Raw genomic sequence first — 27,831 nt, forward strand, 5'->3', positions numbered from 1 at the left:
TGCTTTCCATATAAATGGACAAATCTTAATTGTTCTCTTGCATCAGCAAGATGTGTTGCTGCCTGCCTCATCAAGAGTTTCCCCTGTCCTGCCTGCTCTGATTCCTCCCAAGCCCACAATTTATTAGCTGAGGACAATGTGACCTTTTTCAGCATAATTGATTTCTCATAAAGGAGGGTTTTTTAATGATGAATATAATATGCTTACTGTAAACTTTATAGAAATATAAATTGTCAGGCAAGATAAATGGAAAGGAATCTGTACTTTATTGTCAAAAGTACTGTATTTATTCATAATGGTAATGGATTTTTTGTGGCAAGGTACTGTGTTTTTTCTGCATAATCAGAAAGGAGGGTTACCATCAGTAGATTTTAATCATAAGGTACAGACTAAGTAATCTGGCCCACCCTGCTTCACCTCCTAATAGAGACACGTATCATCTGTGTCAGAGTAAAAGGCTGTTGATGTTTCCTTTCCAGAGTAGAATATACATGCAGAAAATCCTTCCTCTTTTCTCTAAGTTATAATATTGATAAGGAAAAGAAAAATTTTCCCCCAACGAATGTTTTGGAAGATTCACAGAGTAAATATGAACCTGAGTGCATAATGAAGGATACCAAGTCTACTGTGATGCTGCTTTGATTAAATAACCTCACTGATCTAAGGCTCCATCTAAGAACATCCAAAAGCCTTTGATAATTTTTAGACTAATGCTAATGTAGGGCAGTGTTTGTATGCTGGAGCCTATTTGTGTGCAGCCAGTGCCTTGCACTGATTCATCCTGTTTGTGATACAGGGTCACACAGGTGTGCAAAGTGTACACCTCAGAGTCAGGTCTAAAACACATATCAAAAAACCACTGGAGTATTTCAAAGTAATTTTTTAATAAATTGATGCAGGATATAATTCAACCTTTCAGGAGAAAGAGCTGCAGAAGAGCAAGTCTGAAGTGAAGTTGACATTAGCTCCTCTGAAGGTACTGTGTTTCCCTGAACCCTGATTCAGGACCTGCACAGGGGAATCCCTTTGCTTACAGGCTCTGTGCCTTCCTCTACATCTGTCCCTGTTTTTCTGGGTGCTGCTGCCTTCTCCTTAGTGAGCAAGGGCTCACTGACATCATTGCAAGGTGACTTTCAGCCTCTCAAAAGGGGGACCTTGCACATGGAAAGGGAACATCTCTTTCCAGTTTATCTGTGCATGTATATTGAAGCTGTGGAGGCATCTAATAATGTAGAGACATAGAAATACAGTCTGTAGCTTTGGGTCAAAATGTGGAATTACAGATTAGACACAAAATGTAATCTTGCAGTCTCAGAAGGGAGTGAAATGACAGAGCCATAGGATGTTTGTGTGTTCATGCCACACAGGCTAAGCTGGCTTGCCTCACCCAAAAGTGCCAGGAAAGGAACAGCTTCATTAGGAGGATGCATGATGAATTCCACAGGCAAGGATTTATTAACTCTGCATTGGATGAAGAGATGAAGAGCCTGGTGAATGACATGACCCTGGCAGAGTACATGGTTGCTTTTACACCAATGTGTAATCAAGTGGTAAGTGCTCCTACTTCCTTGTAGTATTCTCATGTGTACACTATTGAATTAAGTGGTGGTTTTCAAAGTGTTTAGGGAGACTTAATGTGCAATTGTAAAACATATTTCATTGCCTAATGTAAGTATTGCTTCAGACAAATCATGGAGTTGGCCATTTTACTGTTGCTGTTGGCAGGGTCTAAATTTCAGGAGCTTAAAGCAAAGTGCATCAGTGTTCCATGCAAGAAACATTCCCCTGGTATTTTGACTAAGTATCTGATGGATAATGCAGCATGTATTACCCAATTACATTTTAAATATAAATTTTGCATTTCTTTTCTGCACAATGCATTGTTTCAGATTTCTGAAGAAGTCTGGGAAAAAAAGGTCAACTGTGAATATTTTAAGACTTAACTCAGTTAACATTTGTATTCAAAAGGGAGTTGGTCACTTGTGTTTCTCTGGCAAAGCAAAAGTGGGAAAGGAAGTTTCACACCTGGTTATATTCAATATTGTCATTAATATCTTGGATACTGGGAATAAACTTCCTAATTTTGGAGTTATACCTACTTGAGGACTTTCTTAAGGACAGGAATCTCAATCTGGCAACCTGAAAATCAGGAATTCCTTTGCAGTACTTCAGTGTCCATCAAGAAGTTCTTTTTCCTTTTGATGTCTGTTTCGTGGTTTTGTTTTTTTTTTAAAGCCTGTAAAAGTACCCAGACAATATTTGATAATGTTTGTGTCAAGTACACTTGAGTAGAATCTTTATGGTTAAAAGTGGGATATGGGAAAGAAGTACTGGGTGTTACACATTTTTATAATTTTGTGTGCTTGTCAAAACAATACACAGAATATTGGTTCATACTATATATTGTACTTCAGCTGACACAATGCACTGAAAAATGAATACATAAAAAGAATTTATCTTAATGACACTTGACATTTTCACCAGCAGAAGATGATCAAAATTGGCATATAGTATAGTAAATCCACAGGCTTATTTTTGTGATGATTTTGCACTTTTACACACCGAGTGGCATTCTGTCTCCCTAAATGTTCAATTACTCACACTGTCTCCCTAAATGTTCAATTACCACAAAACTTAGCAGGTTCAACTTCTAGGTTCAACAAGAGAGAATTAGATTAAATATGTATTCTGATAGCCAGTGAACTTATCTGCAGCATAGAGCCCCACATTAAATCCCCTGCTTTGACAAATATTTAGCTGTGCATATTAAGTGGAGCACAAGCCCCTTCCATGGTGTCTAGCACTGCAGTGGCCACAGGTCTCACTTAGGCTCATCCCAAATAGGATTCAAGCCTGGGGCTTTTATCATGCGAGGAACAGACTGGCTCTTGCTGGGTGTGCTCACACTGAGCTGAAGGCTCCTCTGATCTGTGATAAATCCTTCCACATATGACAGGGGGAAACTTTCCTATCAAGGAAGAGTTGCGTGTTCTCATGAAAAATGTCTATTTCTATCAGGTTTCCAATGGAAGACACTTTCAATGAAAAAATGTCCAAGTTTCACCACTACTAATTTAATGATGATAACAATAAAAATTAAAAAAAAAAAGGAGAGAGACTGTTTCATATTAATGTGACACATTCCTTTGGTTTAAAAGATCTTGTACTGAATTCTGTGGACATATGTTTAAGTGAACTAACTTTTCATCTTGGAAATTTTATTTCTTGCTTTCGATTCTTATTGTCCCTGGACTTCACATCTAAGATTCCAGAGCTATACCAAACATGCACTTACATAAAATTCCTTTGAAAGCTCATTCCTTCCTTCCCCTCAGTTTTTCACTCCTACAGCATTCATAATATTAGAATTCTACTATACAAAACCTGCTGGATTGCTGTTTTTTGGGGAGGTTTTTGCTTTTATTTTTCTTCTTAAATTAAAGATTTGCAATTGTCTTTATTCATTACTGAATGAATAAAGTAACAAGTGGAGCCCTGTCACACATTGGCAGCAAACCTCTGTGCCTTGACTTACTGATGAATTTCAGCTCAAAGTTTGCCCTGATGAATGAAGAACTGATCCAGAGCCTTTTGAAGGGAAAGAGGACTCTGTACTCAATTCAGGGCCTGACCTTTTGTAGTTCAGTAAAAATCTTTGAGTCATGTTCTCAGAGAAAAAATTATTGGTTCATAGTTCTATCAAGAACTCTTTTTTTTTTTTTTTTTTTTTTTTGGTCTGTACATGAAATTACAAGTAGAGGGGATAGGGCTGCTTCAGCTGGGTGCTGGGATGCCCCAGCTTTGGTGGGGCACTTATGGGCACCACCAAGTTACTCCTGCTCACAGACCAAGGCAAACTCCAGTTCTTTGCTCATTCAGGACATGATGGATGGTTGGTCATTTCCTTCTGTTTGCCAGAAGTATTTTCTCCCAAATTTTCATCCCAATTAAAATAATAAACCACAAAGATGGTATTATGCAAAGCCCACTGTCTTAGGAGCTTCTCTTCAGACTTTCAAGGCTCTGCTCTCAGACATGATAAATCCCTGTTGTCCCTGTGGCTTTATTTTGCTGACTAACTCAAGACTTCCATCAGTTCAGTTCAGCAGAGCTGCATACATTTGAGGCTTGTCATTCTTGATTATTTTCATTATATTATTTATATTCATTATTTTCTCAGTGTTACATTCAAATGTTTGTTAGTGAAAAATAAAATTTGCTTGAATCATGTAGTATCTCGTAATTTTGTTCGAGCGGTGCACTCTTCATTGAGGTCAGATACATGCTAGAGTATTATGTTCATAAAAGACAGTTTTCCTTATCTTAATAAGTCACTGTAAAGAGGACTAGGTTTTGAATTACTTTTCCTCATGATAAAACTGTACACCATAAAGCTCTTTATTTGTAATTTAGCTTAATTAAGGAATTTATTATAATTTAATTTAATTTTAGTTGGTTTTTATCATCATAAACATATATGATTGCAAGGAAGGGGTTTTATTTCAATTCTTTTTCATCCAGCATCTATGTCACTTTGGTGAAAGCAAAAATTCTGTGTGGGATGGTGAATAAATGCTGACTCTCAGCTTTGAAAAAGGTCATCTTTTGGGCAGGCATTGAAATGACAATGTATGTCTAATATGAACTTGAAATTTTTGGAGGCATGAAGAAGGTAATTTCTAAGGCTTTGTAATATATTCTCTCTTTAAAAGACTTGAAAAACCATTGCAGCCCATTGGAGTGGAGCGATAATAAATTTTGGCAATAGGAATATTTTAAAACCTTGTCTTGTTTTGTGTCTGGAAAACAAAAAGCATGTGGCTGAAGAGGACACATTGCTGGGACAAGGGCTGCCTCCAGCAGGTACACGTGGCACTGGGCACAGTGCCCTGACTGGGAGTCACATCCCCAATGTCAGACACAAAATGTGTGTCCACGTTTGGCCTTTTGTCATGTCCCATTTTAATCACCTCCTTTTCAATGCTGATTTTTTTTAATTGGAAGAACCTTGGCCTCATCTCTTTTTTCTTGCCTTTGTAGAATTAATTTGTGGACATTATTAACAGTTATTGTTTTTCTGCCTCTCCCAGTAAAGAGAGCACAGGACAGCATTCATCAACTGATCTTGGACATTCATGTTCACAAAACATCTAACAATAAAAGACTTCGCTTTGCAACAGCTGCTTTACTTGGGATGGTAAAAGTAGGAAGCAAGAGGAGATGTTCCAGATGAGTAATAGGACATGTGAAAGAGGAGGCTTGATTTTTTTTCCTGAGTTTAGGTGTCTTCTTGCAGTTTAAGGGCCAGGATTTACCCGGTCTGGCTGGTTTGAACAGGAGGCAGTGTCCATGCTGCTTTTGGTGGATCAGAGAACCACGCAGAGGAGCAAGTGAGCTTGGCTCCCCTTTCATGTGGACTCAGCCCAGCCACTACTGTTGTGCAATATTTTGGGCCTTTTCTCTCTCTTTTGGGCTAGGTGAGAAGAAAAAAGAGTATGTTTAATTCTTTCCTTCAAATGATTGAGCAAACTGCCTCTGTCTGGATGTCTGTAATGGAAAATGCTGCTCATCCAATTTCTCTTGTGCTGGGGCACTTTGACCTGATGATATATATTTTATATTTTCTTTTCATAGTGTATCTGAAAATATTGTGGCTGTTTGCCCTCATTTCTTGGGGCTGAAAGGGAATTTGTGCAAGGGATGTAGGGATAAATGGTAGTGCTTTTTAATGCTTTTCATGCAGTCATCTTAAATGTTATGGATGGAAAGCTCCAGGCAAGGAATGTGTCCAGTGCAGTGAATTGTTTTACAGAATAGGGATTAAATGCTCAGAACAGCATAGCTTAATTCTTCTTTCTGTCAAGGGATTTCTTCTGAGATACATTTTGATAGAACAATGCTTTTTGTTTGTTTATTGGTTTGTATTTCTACTCATAACTTTGCAAGTTTTCAGTGAACTGTATTTGAAGATAATAGGCCTGAAATAAATTCTCTGATGTTTTCCTTAAAATGGTTTGTGTGTGGCTGTGAAGGCCAGAGGCTTTTCTGGCACTGAGGGTGAGATACATTTCCTATATGATGTCTGTACTTCTGACAGTCATCTGTGGTAGTTTATCTATTTATTTCCATAGTTAAACCAGAGAAAAACATCCTGCCAAGGAATTATGCTGCCCATTTTATGTACCTGCTTTAGGTAAGTGCAGATGACTGAGCACTGACAGGCTGCCCAGAGAGGGAGTGGAGTCTCCCTCACTGGAGATCTTCAGGAGCCACCTGGACACAATTCTGTGCCATGTGCTCTGGGATGGCCCTGCTTGAGCTGGGAGGGTGGAGCAGATGACCCAGTGTGGTCCCTTCCAGCCTGACCCCTCCTGGGATTCTGGGATAAGGTCGGAAGAGCTGTGGAAGTTGGGCTCCAGTGGTGGTCAAGAGGGCCAGGGGGAGATAGACTTTGGTTTGATAAATACCACCCTCAGAAGGGAGAAAGAATTTAACTTTGGGCTTTCAGCCTTTTTGGTACAAGGTTGATCAAGAGCAAGGAGTCTTTCAAGACCAAGTTTTCTTTGCAGAAAGGTTTTTTTTTTTTTTACCTGACATTACAAAAAACATGCCTTGAATCATTTGAATTGCAAGTGGATGAGGGAGTGGAATTAGTTATTTAGTAATTTTTTTTAAAGAAGGGTGAACTCCATTGCTGAGAGATATGTTATTTTTGACTTTTAGAGAAATTATTACAAATACTGAGAGACATGAAATACAGGTTTAAAAAAGTTAGGGGCAGCCTGGCCTTTGCAATAAAATACCTGATAAAGCTGTTAAATAATTATGTAAGTGGTTGTTTGGATAGAGAGGATGTCAAGAATTTGTGCTGGCTGAGGAGAAGGTTCTTACTCAAGGTTAGTACTCTTTGAAAGTAAAATTTGGTTTAGCTGATAAGATTTAGATCTATTTCCTGACTGCATGATACAGATATTTTAGCAATTTTTTTTTGCTGCAGTTCATGGACAACAGCATGTGTTTCTCTAGAGCAGCACATGCCAGTACAGGAATAACCATGACTAAAAAAAAGAAAAGCTTTAAAAACTAACCTTCCTTTATTTTCTGATAAATTATAGAATTTAGGTTATCATAAAATGTACAATTAAAAATATACAGATAAATTAAAAGATTTTCATCTTCTCTCTGACACCACTGTTTTATTTTTTTTGTAGTGTTGGGGTAAGCTGATGTTTTTTGGTTTCAATAGTAGTCCTTCCCAGAACTTGTCATTATGCAAGTTTACACTCTTCTCAGTTTGGTCAAATATCACAATATTTTCATTTCTTCCTAGGTGGGATATTTTGTAGAAAATTGAAAGGAAAGCAAAAAAAAAAAATAGGAAAATAGAATAAATATAGTAAAAAAACAATAATAAAAAAGAAGCAACCTGAAAAAGGACAAGTTAATGTCTGAGCATTGAGACAAAACACAGAACTTTTGCTTAGCTGCATCCTTAGTGCTATAGGAGATGTAAGCTTTAGTGCCAGTGTTATGACACAGCAGAGATGAGTCTTTTGAGAATCATACCAATTTTCCAATATAGTGCAGACTATACTGTGAAATCTTCATCAGGGGAGTAACATCTTCACTCACTGGGGTTTGCATTAACCCTGCTTTCTGCTGAGTGTCACTACTTTGGCAGCGGAAGAATTTGCTAATTCAAGAGGCAAAAAGGTTTGTGGGTTAAAGAGGTGAAGGAATGACCCTGCAAGGAGGTTATTTTTCTAGAAATGACTTGTTCCAGTGTCACAGCTTTCATTTGGTGTTGTGTTTTTTTCTGGCAGCTTTACCAACTTCCCTGCCTATGAGCAGATCAGTGATTTGCCTTTTCATGGGTCATTGAGCTCCAGAACTTGTTCTGCTCCTGCTCACTCTCATCTATCACCACAAAATGCCTCTAACTGTGCTTCCTGTAGTGAGGAAATTCTCATCAAATATTTTTAGATCTGATATCTTCATGCCTCTAAACATTTCAGGGCTGACCTTTCATTGCTTTAAGCCAGCTGGCATTTTTTTGAGTGATGGATGGGGAGAGATACTGCACTTGTAACCTTGGTTAGAAACCAAGGACTTCTGGAGCTGCCTTGGGCTCCTGTGTCTAGAGGGGAACGTCCAAATGTAAAGCTTTCATTTTCCAGCTGATCTATGCCTGCAAAGCTAGGACATGTTTGGGTATTCATGCCACCTTGCCTAAATAAATGCAATATCCAGATGGCATCACAGGCCCCCTCTGTAATCAACATAGAGAACACAAACATTTTAGGGAAGAGCAGCAATCTAAATTCTGTGCCCCAAACTGACCAATGTGAGTGTTCCTTCCATTCCTGATGTGCCTGCCTTGTTCCCTGGCCTGTTGTTCAGCCTGAAATCAAGGATCCAGGTGGGAGCTGCTGCTGGGCAGTGTCTCAGCTGGCCACATGTGCTTGTGTTGGGCACTTTTCGGGGACCAGTGGCCACAATTCATCAGAACTGGTTCCCTCTGCTCATGGTGGGGAGCCAAGAACAGGAGTGAAATGGCAACAACAAAAACACCATGTGTTCTTCTTTATGTCATAATAGAACTATATTTAGATGCAGAAACTTGTCAATAAATGCTCATCTTTCTGTTGGGTCATTTCAGAGCAATCTTACACTGCTATTGCATTTCAGAGTCCTTTGATTTTTTGGTTTTTTAATGGACACAAGTGATGTAGCTAAGACTCAGTAAAGATGCACAAAGCAAAAATAATATATTATTTTAAGTAAAAATTGTATATTATTTTAAGTAAAAATGGTTATTATTTTAAGTAAAAATGGTTTTTCTTTTAAGTAATTCTTCCTGACCTGGCATATATATGTATTGCATTTCTGGAGCTTTTGCAAGAGGCCTAATGGCAATGAGATGTTAATGCATAATGAGGTAAAATAATTTTAGAAAGAAATAAATAAATCTTCAAAAACTGAAAGGCTGAAATGACAAGGCTTGCAATCTCAAGAAACAATGCAACAGTGATATGGTAGGTATAATAAATTTGGCTTTGAATGATAAAATGTACTGCCTTGTAGTAGTCATTGGTATTCAGGGAGATTTGCTTGCAACTGTTATGAAAATGCGCATAATTAAACTGCCATTTCTCTCTTAAATTTGTCTGCAGCTCAGTGACGATATTCTAAAAGTATAGTTTGCTCTGGTGTTAAAGTTGATTTGGATGTGAAATAATCAACCGAATTAATTATTTTATTTTTTGTTTTGAATAGTAGGGTCTGGATAAGAGTTCATGCAGTCACCTTCTAGAGACTGTTCAGCTTTACTTTTTTGAACATTCATAGGTAGACAAACCTAAATTAGTTGTGCAGTGTGGAGTGAAAAAATATGTTTGTAAAAGAATCCTGTTAGAAATTTTTAAATCCTTCAGGAGAACTGAGATAATTTGTAAAATTAGGTATTTTTTTCTAGTTTTAATCTATGTTTTCTTAATGGCCCAAGGCAAAATTTCAGCTGTAGTTAAAGCTTAAAGATCTTTTTTGTTTTGTTTTGAGGATGACTTGTTGAATATAGGATTCTTTATTTGAGAGGTGCAGGAATGCTCAACATCTGAAATAATTAGTATGTTATCTTTTCCCTTATTTTGCTGAATGTAGTTTATTTACAGGTAATTTCTGTGAATACTTCTTTTACTGAACTCATCCAAATGGCTTCCACTAATCCAAAACGAGCAGCATTGGAAAACTTAATCAGTCTTGAATTTGTTAAAATGCTATTTTCTCTTGCAGATGCTGCCTTGCTCCACAGATGTTTCACAGGCTAAGGGACAGCCAGAGGGTCGTGTGGCAGGTGCCAAAGGGAACAGGAGGATTGGGTCAGCATCTGGTGACTCTCAGCCAGGGATGGGTGGCCCCCACAGCTCTCCCCTCACCCCAAACCTGTGTGCTGCTTCTTCTGTCACAGTAGCAAGCCCAGAGAGGATCACAGCCTTGCATTGAGAGCTGAGAGAAAACCACCCCAAAAACTGCCAGGTCAGTAAAAGTTTTCTCACTGGTTTTAGTTCAGTGAAATCTCTTATTCTTGGCAGAAGATACAGATGTTTGAATGATTCCTTCCAGAGATGAACAGTTGATTGTTAGTTTAGACAAGCTGACAAACTGTTTTCTTTCCCATTGTTTAAGAGGGGCATGGGGCTTACAAAAATAATTAAAAGATTTTGATTTCATCATGGTGTATCTTACTCTATGTTATGATAATCTTTGCAAATTGTTGGATGGTTTAAAAAAAAGTTGTTATGTTGATCTTGTCCTACCTTTTTTCCCCTCCAATTCTTTTTTTTTTTTTTTTTTTAGTGATCCAATTATTCCTATGCCCTGAAGCTCTTTATAGTAATTTCCATTAACTGCAGGAATCCTGTTAAGAACAGAGCTGATCAATTGCAATTGCATTTGTGACAGTCTGCTGCTAAACTAAACACGCAAGAGATTTCAGCCTCTCCGAGACAACATAACCTCTCCATGCTTGTATGGGAACAAAAGTCAAATATGCAATTACTGCAGCCAGTTTCATAGAGTAGTTAAAAATATTACTCCAGTGAATTTCCTTTATGATCTTGGATTAAAATAAATGCCATGAAACAATTAAAAGCATAGTTTTTGCTTTTGGCATTAATGAAAAGAACATGGAAGATACTGAGATTTTCTTTTAGTTAAGTAATTTATTATGCAATGAAATGGTGACTCAGAATTCTGATAATATGTTATCCTGATATAACAGGGGATATATGTAACAGTTCAAATCAAGTTTCCTGGTCCTTTTCTCTCTCCCACTCACACAGAAAAAAGACCTATGAAAATATGGCCGTGAAAGAAAACTATTATGAACAGCAAAATGCAAGTAGCTCTTTGATTGATCTTCGTGAACTCAGAGGTTATTTTTTTTATATAAATCATATGAGCTTTAATCAAATCCCAATGAAAGAGGATATGGGCCTCTTGTACAATTATCTGGGAGGCCACAGTTGAAATCAGCCTCAGTGCATAGAGCATCCTGTTTCCATAAAAACATACAGCAACACACTGGGACATGCAGAGTTCCTGTTCTCCTTCCCTCCTCAAACACCTCCAGCTGTCCCCTCCAGCTCAGACCCCTGGGCTGTTCCCAGCCTGCCCTGATCCCTGGGGCAGCCCCCTGGGCTCTGCTGCCAGGGATGAAGGATGCTGTGGTGCCCCTGGACCGTGCTGTGCTCTGGGCTGCGGAGGGGCGGGATCGGAACCCGATGATAAATTCTGGGCTCAGATAATGGGAAACCAGCCTGCAGGTGCAATTGCCCAGGGAGTGAAACACAAAAATGCCATTATGAATAAGGCATGGCTCTCTGGAGAAAAAACAGATGGCTCAACCTAAGCTACCACAGCAGAAAGCTATTTGCCAGACATGTTGTCAGCAAGTAATAAAGGTCGATATCCTATGGGGAGAAATCAGCTGCATGGGAAAGAATAAAACCTGCAGAAATAAAATAAGGTAAACATCTTAGCAATGGCATTTTCCCCATTGATACAAAAGTACAATTTTTTTTTAAATCACAGATACTATACTAGTTAGCATGGCCTAGCAAGTAGTTTGAGATGACTGGAAAATATATGGAAAAGAGCTGTGATAGTTTTTATGATCAAAATTTCATAGAACATTTGAGATCACTGAAATACGTGGATTTTTAATTATCCAGGCCACCTCCTAATTCTCTTTTTACCTTTTGTTGGTGATCTGATTTTCTTTTAACTGAAACTGTGAAACAAATCTATTAAATCACTTTTACTTTTATGTATAACCTATTTCTTCAGTGTGCAGTGGCAAGTTCTAAAAGAATATCTCCCTTGTGTGACTGTTTCCTTTGGAATTTCAGGAAATGTAGTGTCATAGACTTCCTAGAAATTAATTTTACAAAAATTATGGGGTAGATTTGCTGTGTTTCTTTACTACTGGGATATTTTAAAAAAATATTTCCTTTTTCTTTTTATAGGCCCAACTAGAGCAGGACATTCAGTGTATTGCTGTAGGAGCTAGTATCTGTAAAATAGCATCCTTCAATTTCTGCTTTTAAGTAAAAACTTGTAGCTTAGCTTGAGTAGCTTTACTGGTCATGTCCACAGCCAGTTTCTTTAGGGCACTGCATGGGCATTGTGGGCACAGAAATATCTGAGTTTAGAGGATGGACGATGCAGGCTGCACCCTGTGCTGCCAGACCCCTGCCACAGGGAGAAGTGTGTGGAGTGCCAGGCCAGCAGTGCCAGGACAGCACTTCCTCACAGTCTGGCTCACAATAGTTGTGGTCTGGGCTGCAGGAGCCTTGGGTGCATCCTGGCTGTGAAAAGGAGGAGGGAGCAGTGTGTCTGTGCAGGTGCAGGAGCGCACTGATGCTGGCTGGCTCTGGGAACTTTAACTGAGCATGGTTGTAAATTCTGCAAAATACTGATTTATATTGCGATCTCCAGAGTTAACACGTTTGGAAAACATCCATTATTCCTACATCTTTTTCATTATTCTGTATTTTTCATCACTTTTATTAGAAAAGGGCATTCACACACTGTAGTGCTTGTCACAGTTGCTGTGCTTTTCCTCTGCCTCCATTGATTACCCCAGCTGGTTCATAGTATGTTACTACTTGTTTTTCGGGAGCCAGAAATAAAATGCCTTGTTTTGATGAAATATTAATGCCCACACTCACACTTTATTGTGGAAAGCTGCCTTCAGTGGCTCAGTAAGGTAGCATTACAGCAGGAACTGAATTGCACTTCATCCAACCCAGCTTTAGAAAGCACACCCCAGATGCCAAGGGAAATAGTCCCTGCAAGTGATGCTGTTGAGTGCTGCCCAAGCAGGAGGTTCCAGTGAGATTCCAAAATGTGGGCTTTGCTTTTGTGTGTCTTTCACTTCTTCCTGATGCCTGGCCAGAACTTCTGAAGACAGATATACCTGCTATCCAGCCATCAGCTGCCTTGTCAAGTATTAAGATATTTTGATATGCAAAATCTCTTGTAAATATTGAACATGGTAACTGTTACATTGATAAAAGGATGCTTTAAGAATTAGCCACTGTGAGAACTTCTTGGAGCTTTATCTTGCTGACAGTGAAATACAGGGCCTGCTAGTTCAGTCTGAGGTCAGATCATAATGCATGAAGGGTGCTAATAATAAGGATATTAATAATAATACTCTGTGATACTATGATAATAAGTCTTTGTTACCCTAGTGAAGCAATCTACTTTGTTTGGGGCTATGGTGACTTTCCATGAAATTAAGCCTTTGTCAGTCCAGTCTCTTTCTATCACAGATAAGTGTGGTTTATTTTAAGTGTTCAAGCTTCACTTTAAGCTAATTAGGTTATTTGGCCCCATTCTTCCTCCTGCTGGAACTAATAATTTCCTAAACAAGGGCTGCAGACACAGAGAAGAACAGACATTTGCAAGGATATTACCTGCATTGAAGCACAGTAATTCAAAATGGACTCAAGCAATTCATCCAGCAAATGGATTCTGTGCTGGCACTTCGCTGCTTTGCTTCACAAGTCACGGATTTCAGTTAAAATCCTGTAATCCCTTGTGGTTTTAATTTTTTAAGACATCCATTCTTCCTACTACAAAGCATTGTTTAAAAATGTGCAGATACCACAGTTACCATTTGGCCAGCTGTTTCAGCTGCTTTTCATTTGACTTAATTAAAAATGCAGAAGTTTGGACACTACATTGCAAGAATGGCAATAATTTAACAGCAATCAGTTTGGAGAGCTGCATGCAGCAGCACTGGAAAAGGTGAGTCAGCTAAAGGTTTCCTCTTTTAAACCTCTGTCTTACTCAGTTTTTCCCACTACTGAATGGACAAATGAGAAGTGATGGTAAGATCATACCAAATAATTATGCACTATTTGATTTACAAGAAGATGAGAGGGTACATTGCACCATCAAACAAGGAACTTCAAATTATTTAAACATGGTCATTTATAGGAACCCGACCCAAAATGTGCAGTGTCAGAGCAGATGGTTCCTTTATTGGTGTCCTGCTGAGCTGAGGTCCTGTGGGAGTCTCAGCTTGCTCAGTGAGTTATACAGGATAATTAATTTTGGCCCTTATTCTGTGAACTATTTGCTGGGTTTTTTCTATATTGAGGGGGATCAGTAGCCATGTGCTTGCAGAGCAAATCTGAATTGGCCCGTGTTGAGCCACCTGTGCTCTGCTGTTTGCCATCCATGGACCTGCATGAGTGGAATGGCATTATCTGCACTGGGCTGGATGAGGAGGATACTTGGATGGAAGATGGATGACAGAATGCTGCCTATTGACTGGTGCTCACTGAGCCTGCTCCCCATTCAGATTCTTCCTTTCCCAAAGATATTGTTTGAAACAGCACAGGAAACAATTTTCTGGGATCAATAGTTAGTGTCAAATGAATGTTTATTAATATATACAGGCAATATTTGCCCATTTCTTTTTTCTAGATTTGAGTTACCTAATACTGAAATCTAAATATCTCTTTTAGCAGCAAAGATATATCTTTTGTCTCTAGTTTCAACAGAAGTATTATTTAGAAATAGAATTACATAGAAGTAGCAACCTGAAATAGTACTTTCTAAAGGCTGTGTGAGAGATAAACATTAAAAGGAAACTCATTGTGTAGCTGAGACTAAAAATGCACTGTGGAGTAGCCTGTACCCACATGGGGGAGGAATTGGAATCTGAGGATCAAAAACCACTGGAAGGAATAGCCTTTCTCCTGTAAGAGGTGAAAAAAAATCTCCATCACTCTTCCAACTCTGAATGAGCATTTTCCTGAAATTAAAGAAAACTAATAATCCTCCTGCAGTTGGCTTTAGCTGTTTTGCTCTTCACTGGTAGGTGAAGTCATAAACAGGGAATGTAATGCCAGTTTTTTATGTTCAAATGCAAAGAACACCTGGAATGACAGGTCATGCATATTTTAAAGAGTTCTCTTTAGTCAGTGCAATTCCTGCGTTAGACTACTTCTCTGATTTTTCAGGAAAATAGCATTCATGGTATTTTTTTTTAAATGGTAAGTTGCCCTGTATTTTGTCTGCACTCAGCTGTGCATGCAGTCTCACTTAACTAGAAAGAATTCATCCTGCAAGTTAAAAAGGTAAAGTTGCCCATTGCATCTTACAAATGTGTACAACAGAAATGGTTGGATCAGAATCAGTGGAAGGAACATGTTCTCCATTCCTCTGTGAGAGCTGATATGCTGGAGAAGGCTGGGAAGTAGGGAAGATGACAAAACTCAATTTCTTTCAGGTAAAAGATGCCAGGATCCTAGGTTGTTCTGTATATTTAATTTTTGTAGAAAATGCAGAAGGGCTGCTCATGAAGCCTGCCACTCCCCATGTACTGCTTGCCTCGTGCTATGGGAAGCTTTCATTCCCATGGGAAATTTGGGAATCAGGTCTTATGTTCAGTCTGTGGTCACAGACTGACCACAGTGAGAACAGAACCAAGTTGCCTATGATTAAATCCCTAAGAATCCCTCTTCATTTTTTTTTTTCAGTAGCAATTCTGATTTGTGAGAGCACTATCTGGTACCTTCTCAGTAACAGCCTTTTCACTGAGCCTGTAAGCTGATGGATATTAAAGCCCCTAATTAAAACCGGATAATGCATGAAAGATTTCTAGAGTGCAAACCTTTCTCTTAAGGCCTGACTAAACAAAAAGAACTCACATATCTCTTTGCCCAAAAGTATTCTCATCAGGTCAGGCACCTGGAAGCACTGACTTAGGTCCATCCTTCTCACAATGCCTGTTCTTGGGAATGAGGAGAACAACAAAGGCTGGGACAGAAAATCAGATATTTCAGAAAGAATGGCCTATTACATTTAGCTAGGAATAGAGACTGTCAGCAGTCTATCTGGCTCTGATCATCCTATCAGTCAGGGTAATGGTGAACCATAGAACAATGTGTTCATTTACATATAAATGTGCATAAAATATTTATGTGCATATATATACACATATATATGTGTATAATTGCATGCAGTTTGGCATAAATAAATATGGTTTAAAATAATAGGGAGAAGTGATTTTCTGCAGATCATTTTTTTTTGTGCTTTGTTTTTTCCTCTTTCTTGGGATTTGCAAGTATAAGTGTACAAGTAAGGACAAGGGTAGAGACTGATTTCTTTAATTCTTATTTTAAAGACTGAATTTAAACCTTAAATTTAAGGTTTAAATTCAGTCTTTAAAATAAGAATTAGCAGCCAGTGAGTGATTGAGTTTAAAATCACTTTGTTTTAAGAGAGAACTAAGACTATGCAGTGGCATTTCTTGTTGTACCTTGACTACACTGCAGATTAAAAATCCAGGTATGTATCAATCTGTCTTCTCCTTCCCAAATAAACTAGATTCCATGGGAAGGACACTCACTTGTGTGCTCCACATGCCAGCCTTAATGCAGCTGACATTGGGACCAGGCCAGCAGGGGACACTTTGTCTTACATCAGTTCAGCTCCCTGTTGTCTCTTTTGCTGAAAGAGAGGGAAAAAATAAGTGGCTGCATAAAATATTGTTAGCACAGTTCTGCTTTTATCTGCATAAACCATTGAGCCTTTCCTGGAGTGGGAGTGAGGAACCCCTAGGGAAAGTGTCACACTTCTTGTGGTGAGAGCCAGACTGACTTGCACCCTTGTTAAAAAGGGTGGCCACTGTGGTCACTGTCATATTTCATGTAATGTAAACTATCTGCCTTTGGAAATCTTAATGTAGTATGGAACGTTCTTGAGAGAAAAAGCTATGACTTGAGAAGGAAGCAGGTCTTTCAAAAAAGAGAGAAAAAGCAAAAGAAAGGAAAAAGAGCCAGAGGATCCTGTTACAGATGGTGGGTCAGGTTCAGCTGGGTGCAGGAGCAGCTCAGTTTCAGCCTGGTGGGCCAGAGCAGCTGTGAGCCTGGTTCCCAGGCACTGACACCGTGTGTTCAAGCCATTAGTGAGGCAGGTCAAATATCTAAGGCTGGAGAGTTCTTTTTTTCATGGGTTCCTCGGAGTATTTAATCAGTGATTACTCAGAAATTAAGATGCTACCTGTTCTGCCTAGGCTCTGGTTTTTGATTATGGTGTGAGAACATGGAGCAAAAGGGCATTTCAGTAAAGTATTGCTGGGAGTTTGTTTGTGTTGGACTTGTATTAATTGCAGTTGGGAAATTTGGAAGTGCTGTGGCTTGTCAGTGGATGGCTGGCTGGCAAAGCCTCCTTGAAGGGGAAGCACCTGGAGCACATGGCTGGTTTTTATAATGTGGCTGCAAGGCTGAAAATTGAGAGTGACTCTTTCTCACCCTCACTGAAAGCTGCAGCTAAAAACGGGGGATGTGGCTGTCCCTTGCCCCCACCATCTGCTGAGTGCTGCCTCCCTTCTTTCCCTCTGTGGGCTGGGGACTGTCTCTCAGCAGTCACATCTCCATTTCCAGCTGGCTACAGACAGTCCCTTCTGGTAAATGGGCTTTAAAATCTCATGGTGAGGTTGCCTAGCTGAAGGGTATTGATAATTTGTGACTGTTTCCACAGAGAGCTTTGCTTGGGGACACAATGCAGTTCTTGTCTCTCAGAGGAGCTGATTTGTAGGAGAAAGTGTACTCCATAATTTAGGTACTCTGTAGATAGCAAAGGACTGGGCCCTGCTTATCCCTGCCACCCTTACAATTTTATTTGCCTTTCCTGTGCTGGTTATAATCACCAATATGATGTGGGTCCTGAATTAACAGTTAATTAGAGACCTTTTGTGGATGGTAGATCTTTTGCAAATGACTGTTTATGCATGAGCAGACAGGCTCATTTAAAGCACCAGAGCTTGGCAGAAATAAATAATAACTCTATATAGCTCCAGATGATCTGATGTCTCATCATTTTGCAAGGCAGAAGTATAATGTCTGTATCCTATGAGCATACATATCCTGGTGAGCACAACCAGAAACCAATTCTGTCACAATGAGCAGATGAGGAGCCACAAAAGGAGCTGTGCAGTAATTCTGGAGAATTAGTGGTGGGTAGCAGGTGGCTGGCCCTGAGTGAGTGTTGGAGAGCATGTTGAAGGCCATGACCTCTTCAGGGTTTTGAAACCTAAGAAAGAAAGCTGCAGCTGGTGTGGACAGGACTCATGGTTGTTACATGGACTGAATCAGGCTCATTCAGAAAGTACCTTGTGTGATGGTGCTCAGGAGAGCCAGAAAAAAGCACTACCTGCTAAGAAATAATGTGGATATCATTGTAGGACTCTGCTATAGGCTGCCTAGCCAGGCCAATGACACTGATAAATTGTTCTTTGAGCAACAAAGAGGTTCCTCTAAATCATAAGAAAGGCAACTAAGAAAGATGCTCTCCTTGATTTGCTGTTTGTTAACAGAGGGTCTTGAGTGAGGTGGAGATTGGTGGCTGTCTTGGCCACAGCAGCCATTAAGAGGTTGAGTTTAAAATCACTTGTTTTAAAGAGGAGGAATAGTGCAGCAAAACTTCAGTCCTGGACATGAAGAGAGCAGACTCCAGGCTGCTCAGGGAACTAGTGAGTAAGGTTCCCTGAGAAAAAGCTTTTTCAGATGCTGGAGTCCATTTGTGCTGATCAGTTTTTAAGCAGCACCTCCTAAGGGCACAGGAGCATGCCATTCCTAAATGTCTCCAGTCTATCAGATGAGGCAGAAGGCTGTCTTGGGTGAGCAGGGATTTTCCTTTGGAGATAAAGCAAACAAAGGAGGATGTATGGGCAGTGGAAGCAAGATCAGGTGACATCCTGTGTACAGCTTTGGGCATCACAATATTAGAAAGAAATAAAGCAATTAGAGTGTCCAAAGGAGGGCAGTGGAGATGATGAAGGGCCTTGAGGGGAAGCTGTGCGAGGGGAGCAGCTGAGGTCTCTTGTTCTGTTCAGCCTGGAGGAGACTGAGGGGAGACCTCACTGCAGTTACAGCTTCTCTGTCAGGGGAAGAGGAGGGGCAGGCACTGATCTCTTTGTGGTGACAGTGACAGGAGCCAAGGGAATGGCCTGAAGTTGTGTCAGAGGAGGGTTAGGACTGCATGTCAGGGAAGGGTTTGTCATCCAGAATGGTTGGGCACTGGAACAGCTCCCCGGGGAAGGAGTCACAGCACCAGCCTGACAGAGCTGTCCAGAGGTACCTGGACAGTGCTCTCAGATGTGTGGTGTGATTCTTGGAACTTTTCTGTGCAGGGCCAGGAGTTGGACTTCTATGATCCTGCTGGGTCCCTTCCAACTCAAAATATTGTGTAATTCTGTGATTCTGTTATATCTGACATCTGCATCTTTCCCAGAACAACATTTCCTGTTGTCCCCTTAGAGATGACTCTGAGACTGCCATCTGCACTGACTTTTTATGTGGACAGACAATTGATTCAACCTTTCCTGGTCTTCTCTGGTGACAAGATTTCTTTATTAGGCTACAGAATTTAGCTCTTTATTGCTTACAGCTCAGCCAACACTGCAGACCTTCAAGCAGTGGTTGTCAGGTGTCTGTCTCCCTGGCTAGGATTTGGTTACCTACCATGTGTTTAAGAGCTAAACTGAAGTCATGCTCCAAGGAGTGGGATTCCTTGGGACATGTGTAAGTCTAAGTTAGTCTCCTGGTGTCCCTGCCACCATAAAGAGAAATCATCTCTTGGTCTACAGGATGGGATTCATCTCATCCTAATGTAGGTCTAAAATAGGCAAGATGATCTGCACTCTATAGGTGCCTTTTCAACTCACTGACTATAAAGATGAGTGGAATGGAACTACCTCAGGTGTCAAAACTGCACTGCAGGAAAAAAGGGAGGTGATTCCCACCCAAGGTACTTCAGCAGTGAAGTGACCAAGGTCTCGTGGTGGTGACCTGGTTGTGCTTAGCAGGACAAAGACTTGCAGTCTTCCTCCTGAGTTCAAGGTGACTGCTCTGAACACCAGAGTAGTCTTCACAGAAAAGAAAGGAAAAGGGACATTAATACTTGGGAACCTCTCTTTTGTGTTGTTCTATCTGTTCTGGTTTTGTTGTTTGGGGTTTTTTTTTATGTTCTGCCTGAGGACTTTTCCTCTGTACTTATGGCTTGGATTAGCTGTATAGTTTTGTCTTAATTTATAGTCCCAAACTCTGGATTCCCTGTAAAATGTTTATGTACCAGTTTATGAATAGATTAAACAGGAAATGAAATGAGCATGTATACCTGAAGCCTTGTTGACCTGACAGATTCTCTTATGGCCCCAGGAGATCAGAAGCAGCATCCATCAAGTGAGGTATTGAGCATGTGCCAGGTGTAGTGCTGATGCTCAGGAGCTTTTGTATGGTAATAAGCCAGATTCATTGTTCTTTATATGTGAACTGTGCACTCCTCTGCACTTGTGCATGCTTCCTCTTGAGTAGTTTAAAAGAGGACAATGCAGAACAGACACAGCAGCTTATAAAACAATGTATTCAAGACTCAGCCTGAGCCGGGGGCAGTTCTCTGCAGTGGATTAGTGGCTGCAGCACTGCCATTCTCCTGGGAAATCAGCTAAGCACAAGTGTTTCCTACAGAGGGCTTCTGACCTCTTTTGTGTTGTTCTTCTTAATTTCTGTGTCCTAAGTAAGGTGATATTAAAGCTATTCCTTGTTGGAATGCTTCCTTGGGAGCTTTGCAGAGTGAAGGAGGGAAGTGGTTTCTGCTGCTCCTGAATGAAAAGTGATTTCTCAGAGTCCTGCAGGTCCAGGGAAGATGACATGTCAGCTAAGAGGGAGTGCTGCTCTCTGCACTGGCAAACTGGATACTGGGGAAAGAATAATGCTATTGTCAAGACACATCTTTCACTTTAATAAACCATTTTGAAAAAAAGGCTTTGCTTCGATTTAATAGTGGTCCTTGGGGGGAAAAAAATCTAAACTCTAGCATGAAAGCAAACACTCCTTGTCTGTTTTGAAATAAACATACTGTCTTCCTGTCTTCTGCAGTACTGGGCTGCTCTGTAAATTTTATAGATAAATAGGTTATGAGTAAGACAATTGCCTTAGCAGTATTATTAGAGCAATAACTTCTGTTGTGGATAAATCTGACCCTTTTAAAATGTAAAAACATTCCTATTTTATTATTCCAGCCTAGCTGTTCCCTTAGAAGAGGTTGTCCTGTCTGTAAGTTTTATTAGAGATGTCATGATATACAGCTTATTATGAATTACTACTTTTGAGCTCTCAGTTGAACAGAGGTTGTATCAATACATTGTTATGCATGTCTCAGCTGCATACTCTGGAAGCTTAATACTGGGGGCTTCTTCCCACTTCAGAATGACTGTTTTGGGACTAATTTCCAAGTCACAGACTTGTACAAAATATCTGACACTGCTTGTTGAATTCCTCCTTGATTATCAGTAGTCATGGAGCTGTGGGATCCTTTGTGCTTTTGGATTGCTGCACCTGAACCCAGTGCTATCTGTTAGTGACCACACCATTAAAAAATCAACTTCTAATTTATTGCCTAATTTATAGGCCCACTTGATTGATCTATGACACTGTTGAACTTGTGTTCAATGATTAATGTGAAATAAAAGGTAGTGTTACATGGCCCAGTTAGATTAGATGCTCTTGATCTAGTCCTGTCAGTCAGCCACAGCTGTTAAACATTTCATGTCCTCATATAAAACTGTACTTGTGCTGCTGTCGGTTTTCTGGCTAAAAGATCATATTATAATTAAATAACTAGAGCTTATATAAGAGAATGGGGTAATTATCCATATATATAATCATAAATTTGTGGGAGGACATGCACATATAATGCTACAGATATTTTTCAAAGTCATAATAAAAAATTAGGAGTTCAGATTTCATTGCCTTTCTTTGAGGTGGTAACAAATGCCTCTTATGTCCTTGAAAATGCCCCCTAAAATATTGAATTTGATTATACATGCCCTACATGATCACTTAGGGTCAAAGATGAGTATTCTTTGTGATTTCTAAAGTTAGACTTTATTCGGTGCAAATTTACAGTTGAAGTATTTACCCTTTGGACAGTATAAGTGAAGGTAGCAGAAGAACCTCACTGTGATTTCACTGGGACTTGGTGGCATTCCCCTTTTTAAAACCTGGCAAGTGACAGGGCTGCTGAAGGGGCATTTCATCACCCTGGGCATCAGAAAGTGGCTTCAGATCCAACTGCTGCCAGGACAGTGTGGGTTTAATGGGAATTAAAAGATTCCACAGATCTTAAAGGAATGTTCTCATTAGGAAGGACACTTTTCTTCTCACCCTTCTTGTGTGTCAAGATCAATATCTCATCAGGGAAACCTTCAATACAGGGTATTTTGAACAAGCATACGATAAATAATACTCTTTTTACTATATTTGGGCTGCAGGAAAAATAATTTTCCTGGTGTAATGAGTGGTAAGTAGAACAAAGATCATTTGGGAATAAAATGTAGCTGTTTGATCCATTTGATAATTTCCATCTGGATGGCATTTGCTTCCCTTATAAGGGGAAAGGGAGCTGCCTATTTCTAGGCAATCTGTTGAGTTTCTTTCACAGAAAAGGACAGTTTAGCTTTTCCTTCCATATGGACATATATTATTACATTTACCAACATGTTGTTCATCTTTCTTTTTTTTTTTAGATCCTCTAAGAAGCCTTAATTCTTAGGTGGGCTGGGATGTGGGTCAAATATTCTTGGTTTTGTTTATATTTTTCCCCAGAAATCAGTAAGAGAGGGGAAAGATTCCCATTATTCTGTACAGACAGGTACTAATTAATTTACTAAGCCAAAAGAAACCTTGCTAGTTGGAGCAGAAAGCAAGTTAGCTGTAATGGTGCTGGAATTATCATTGTTCCTCTGGACCTGACCATGCTGGAGGAATGGAAGTCTGCAAACGTGACTCCAGGCTATTGTAGGATCCAAGTGATGAAATCTTGGTCATAAATTTAGCAAGTTCCACCTCAGGATTCTCCCCCTCTGGAACAGTGAAGTACCCTAAACATTGAGAGGATCATTATAATCATAATGTCATCTTGGCTAAGCAAAGAGAAACAGTTTTCTTAGTACAATGAGGTGACAAATGGTTAATGCTGTGGTTCTGCCACTGCCCTGGGAATACTGGATCTTGTGCATTTGTATAATTTTTTAATAGACTTGATAAGACTCATATATCAGAGGCAAAACTTCAGAGCTGCTTCTTTTCTGGGCAGGCAGACAGGTCTGTGCCTGCTGCCCTGGCTGAGCACAATAATTCCAGCAGGAATTCCTCCCTCCCAAAATGTCCTGAGATACCCAAGGGCTGTAAGCACACAGGCATTGGTGCTTTTTCCTTGGAATATTTTTATTTGAAAATTGACTCTGTTCTCTGGATCATATTTTGTTTTGGACACATTAAGCATTTTCAACCTTTGGAAAAATGTGGAAATCCCTTTCCAATATCCCTGCACATAAAAGCATGAAGGAACATTTGTAGTTTAAAAGGAAAACCCCATTTTCTTCATGAAAAGCCAATGTGAAGTGGTTTTTTTCCTTTGCCAAACTCATGTGATGGAATCCTGCAGAAATGGGATATTGTGTGTGGCTGGAGCCAAGGAAAGGTGCAAAACTTAGGAAAAGGCTATGAATCAGTGCCTGGTGGTTTAGGCACTTCCTTCATCCTCTTCTTACTAGTAGGCCATGGATACTGTTTATTCTCTCTTTTTTGGTCTGCTGTGGCTGTGCCCAGACTGCTTGATTGCAGATTCATCCACAGAACAGTTCAGAGTTAAAACAGCCTTTTTTTGCTGCCACTGATAATCATATGCCACTATCAGCAAAATTGCCACCTGTAATCAGATCTGTAAGAGCACAGATGGCTTCCAAATGCACTGATTCAGTAGCAGAGCTGTGATTTTAGCAGCAATTGCTTCTTAGCATTTTGCACCTGGAACTTTAACTAATTTTCATATTTATTAAACAGCTGTAAATTGAGACTTCCAGCTTGCAGGTACTTGTGATTTAAGAAGTATGAGGATGATTACACTCCCATTTCAACAGAGGCTTCCCCTGATTCAGTTGAAGTTCAGTTAGGAGTTAGGGTCTGGTCCTCAGAGGATTTCAGTGCCTTGTCAGTCACATATTTAATTAGTGAGTTATGGCTTTTGGATTCCAATGCTTGCCTTTTTTTTTTTCCTTAATTTCCCTTGTCCTGTCTGCTTGTTGGTGACCTGAAAGAGAGCAATCTCTGCCTGCTTGTATGGTGAACTTGAAGTGGGTCCAGGCCATAACACTCATGTTTGGGATATGCAATCCAAAAGACAATTCCTAACTTCCAGAAAATCGGATTTTTTCCATGTTCTGACCTTTAGCAATCTGCACCAGTAAGCAGAGCCATGTTCCAGGCAGCTGGTGGGAAGGCTCCTGCCTCTTTCACAGTCTGCATCTGATGTGTGAAGGGGGATCCTGCCAGGCCTCACCCACCAGTGTCCCAAAAACAAGGTTTTCCCACTGAGGCGATACAGATCTTCTCTCTGCTGAGAAGTTTAGAAATTTCTTGTGCTTGGAAACAAAGGATTAAGCTGGAAGGAAAGGATTCCATGTTGGCTTGGCTGTCTGTCTCCTTCAAGGGTGTTCATAACTGTTGTGTGCCAGGAGGTGATGGCAGAGAGTGTTGGTCAGGTTTGTGGTGACAGAGAGCCTCATTGTTCATGGAGTCCACAAAGCACAGTGAAATGATTAAGGATTTAAGGTTAGTGGGCTGGGTTGGGTAGAGGTTTCTTTCCTACTCATTTTAAAGGAGGTGAGGAGGGTGAGGAAAAAGATTTAAGAGAGGAAACAACGGTAACAAGAGTCTGTCCAGGAACAGAAGCGGAAGCTGCTGGAAAAAGAGATGAAGTTGTGTTGAGGCAGAAGCACTGAGAGATAAACAGGCAATGTGTCTTAGGAAGGACAAAATTTACATGTGAATACTTGTTTCTCAATTCTGATGGTTATGCTTTATAAATCATATAAATACCTAATTCCATAATTGCACATTTAATTCTTCAATAGAGCATAGTTAAAGCCAGAAACATTAAGATTTCTGATGAGAATATGAACAGCTTCTTTCAGGGGTGGAAAGCTTTATATACTGCTAAATGACCTATATCAGAAAAAAATATAGGTACTGTCATTGCTTGTCTTTCTCCAAACTGGTGTTTGCATTAAGCATTTTCAACAAAATAAGTGAAATAATATTCAGGGTGAATCCTAGTTCTGGATAGGATTCAGGGTGAATCCTAGTCCTGTTATATGTTGCTCATGGAATAATTAAAAGGGAGAAAACCAAGTTTTTATTAGATTTCTTAGAGAGGCATTTGAGGAATAAAATGTCATGTGATGCATTAGGCTATTCTTCAAAATGGGGAGAACAGGAGGAAGAGTGGAGCCTCCTTCTGTTGCCCAGAGTTTCAAGAATTGATGGCTGAGACAATAAATAGTAGACAGTAAATATTTTCATATGAAGTTCAGTCTCACCATGCTGGAGGCATTTGTCCCTCCACAGCAAACGGCCAGAATAGGAAATCCTCAGGTGGGTTGGCTCAGATGGGAAAGCACGTGTGCCTGGCTGAGCCCAGGTGCTGAAGGACTTCTTGGGGGAGGGAGAGAGTGGGTCAGGATGAAGAAACAGATGTTGACTAGGCTGGAATTCCAATTCATTTTGTTTGGTCACCTATGGAAACCCTATGACAATGTGTTTGCAGCTGAGAGCCTTGTCATAAGATCAGCTGTGACAAATGCAACTCCTGGTTTCCCACAGAGAGAGCTGATGGTGGTTACTTCCGTGTCATTTTCAGTTGCAGTTGTGGATTTCCTTTCTTTTTTCTTCTGAAAGAGTCTTTAAATGAGGCAGAAGTAGTGTCTGGTTAGCTAACACAAGTTTAACAGCCAGCTGAAATTTCCTTCCTTTGCCAGAGCACTTAGAGCTCTCTTTGTGCACTCTAAGATTTTATCCAGACAGATCATGGCTTTTTCAGTCCTGCTGATGTGTGACAGTTGGATCTGGCTAATACCTCCATCCTTAATGAGTTATTAAAGTGGGCATCATCATCAACATTTATTTTAGCCCTTTTTCAGACCTTTTAGTTATGAGACAGCAGTGGCTGCTGCTGCCAAAAGTGGTTTTGCTGTTGCTGAGTTGTGGCAGGACAGGGCTTGTGCCTATTGTGCCTGTGTGGTACCCCCACACCTGCTGGCACTGTGGCATGGACATCCTGTGAGCAAATAAGGTACAGCATTCAAATTACTGTAGGGCATTATGTCCTAAAAACTGACTTCATTCTTACTTGCAAAGTTACCTCCTCATGGGTTTCATAGGCATACAGTAGAGCACAACTAGTGAAGTCAAATAGCCAGATTGTTGTGTTATTTCTTATGCTTAGAGAAAGGAAACTTGTTTGTGGATAGGATAGAAATATGTTTATTGTCAGAAAAGGAAGATCTATAAAAAATGAGCCAGCAGCTGAGAGTAGATACCTTGGGGAAGAGATGGGGGAAGACTGGTTCTCTCCAGGGCTTTCATCATTTTCTGCTCAAGGATTTCCTGGAGCAGAGTTGGTTTCTGTTTGTTCAGCAAACCTTGATGGATTTTAAGTTGTCTCTTGAACCCATATAAACTTTTTCTCTTAGCAGTATTCCATGGAAAGGAGTCCCACCGCTTAGTTACGTGTTAAAAACCACTTTGTTAGAAACCTGTTACCAGTCAGTGCATCCAGATCTTGTCATTCCTGGTTTCCTTCTCCACTTAGGTATAGTCTTACCCAAGAATCCATCTTCACTATAAAGTTTGCACAAGAATCTATCAAGCAAACAACATCTTAGCTCTCTCTTAGCTTTTTGAATCAAATTTCCAAAGCCATTTCATGTCATATATAAGGTAAACATTTTTGAAAAGTCCTAAAACCTCTTTCTTCCAGAATTACAGTCTTTATTTTAAATGGAGCTTACTACTTTTTCCTTTTTTTTTAAGAGAGAGTATTCACTGGGCCAATTCCAGACCACAGGAAAATTTTGGAGATATAACTAATACTGTAACCTGTGTTTCTTGTGATAGGAATGTAGAAGTCTTGCGTTGGTGAACTAAATTACAAAATAAACACTTTTTTTTTTCTTTTTTTTTTTTTTTTTTTAATTCCATTTGATGTACTTGACATTTCTCATGTTCTGTGTCCTGTACAGCTGCAAAATATTTTGCACTCTGGAAATCCTCAGTATCACATATTGTCTGCTGTTACTACAGTCCAGGGCAAAGTAAACAGGAAAAAACAGAATGAGTCTTTTCTTGTCAACCCTTTTCAGCTGTGTATGCACAATAACCACCTCCAGACTTCCTCTTGCCTTTTCAGTTGCTACACATCCTGATAGAAGGATTTTAAAGACTTTTAAAACCAAATTCTTTATGTCATTAAGTCACATTTCTACCCCAAATTTTCACTTGTTCTACTGTTGAATATTAAGGAAGACAGCTTTTTCTGCTTGAGGTGTTGTGTTTCTCACATTCCTGCCTTGTGAATTTAGCAGCTATTTATTTCATATATTTTCTTTTTAATTCCATCCTATTCTATTATACCTGCTTCTTTTAATTCACTATTTTGTCTGTTTAGTCCACTTTTATTAAAGTAATTGTACCACCACATATTTTAATGCAAATTTTATGCAGACTGCCTATCTAATGCTAAGGATAGTGACTGAGATGAGTAATGTTTTCCTAATCTCCAAAATTTATTGGAATTAATAAATTATTAATAGGGAATTAATTAATTAATAGGGAAAAATCACAGTGTTGATCAGGAGTGGTTGATACTAGAAAGCTGTGTCCCTGTTGAACCAAAGCATTTAAAGCATTT

At 39.7% G+C, this 27,831-nt stretch overlaps 1 protein-coding gene across 9 annotated transcripts in view; it reads left to right on the plus strand.

The window, feature by feature from the left end:
• Positions 1–27,831, plus strand: part of JAKMIP1 (janus kinase and microtubule interacting protein 1) — a 226,327-nt gene that overhangs the window by 166,323 nt on the left and 32,173 nt on the right. For 5 of the 9 annotated variants that reach the window (XM_058025234.1, XM_058025233.1, XM_058025239.1 and 2 more), the window contains 3 exons: positions 920–976; positions 1,368–1,550; positions 9,793–10,035. In XM_058025234.1, the coding sequence (XP_057881217.1) occupies positions 920–976; positions 1,368–1,550; positions 9,793–10,002 (450 nt within the window). In that variant the 3' untranslated portion in view covers positions 10,003–10,035. Of the gene's footprint in view, positions 1–899; positions 977–1,367; positions 1,551–9,792; positions 10,036–10,356; positions 10,412–27,831 lie in introns of those variants that run through there. The other 4 variants (XM_058025235.1, XM_058025237.1, XM_058025240.1 and 1 more) reach the window with 4 other exon arrangements.

The sequence above is a fragment of the Melospiza georgiana genome, chromosome 5 (genome assembly GCF_028018845.1).
Source record: "Melospiza georgiana isolate bMelGeo1 chromosome 5, bMelGeo1.pri, whole genome shotgun sequence".
NCBI classification, from domain to species: domain Eukaryota; kingdom Metazoa; phylum Chordata; class Aves; order Passeriformes; family Passerellidae; genus Melospiza; species Melospiza georgiana.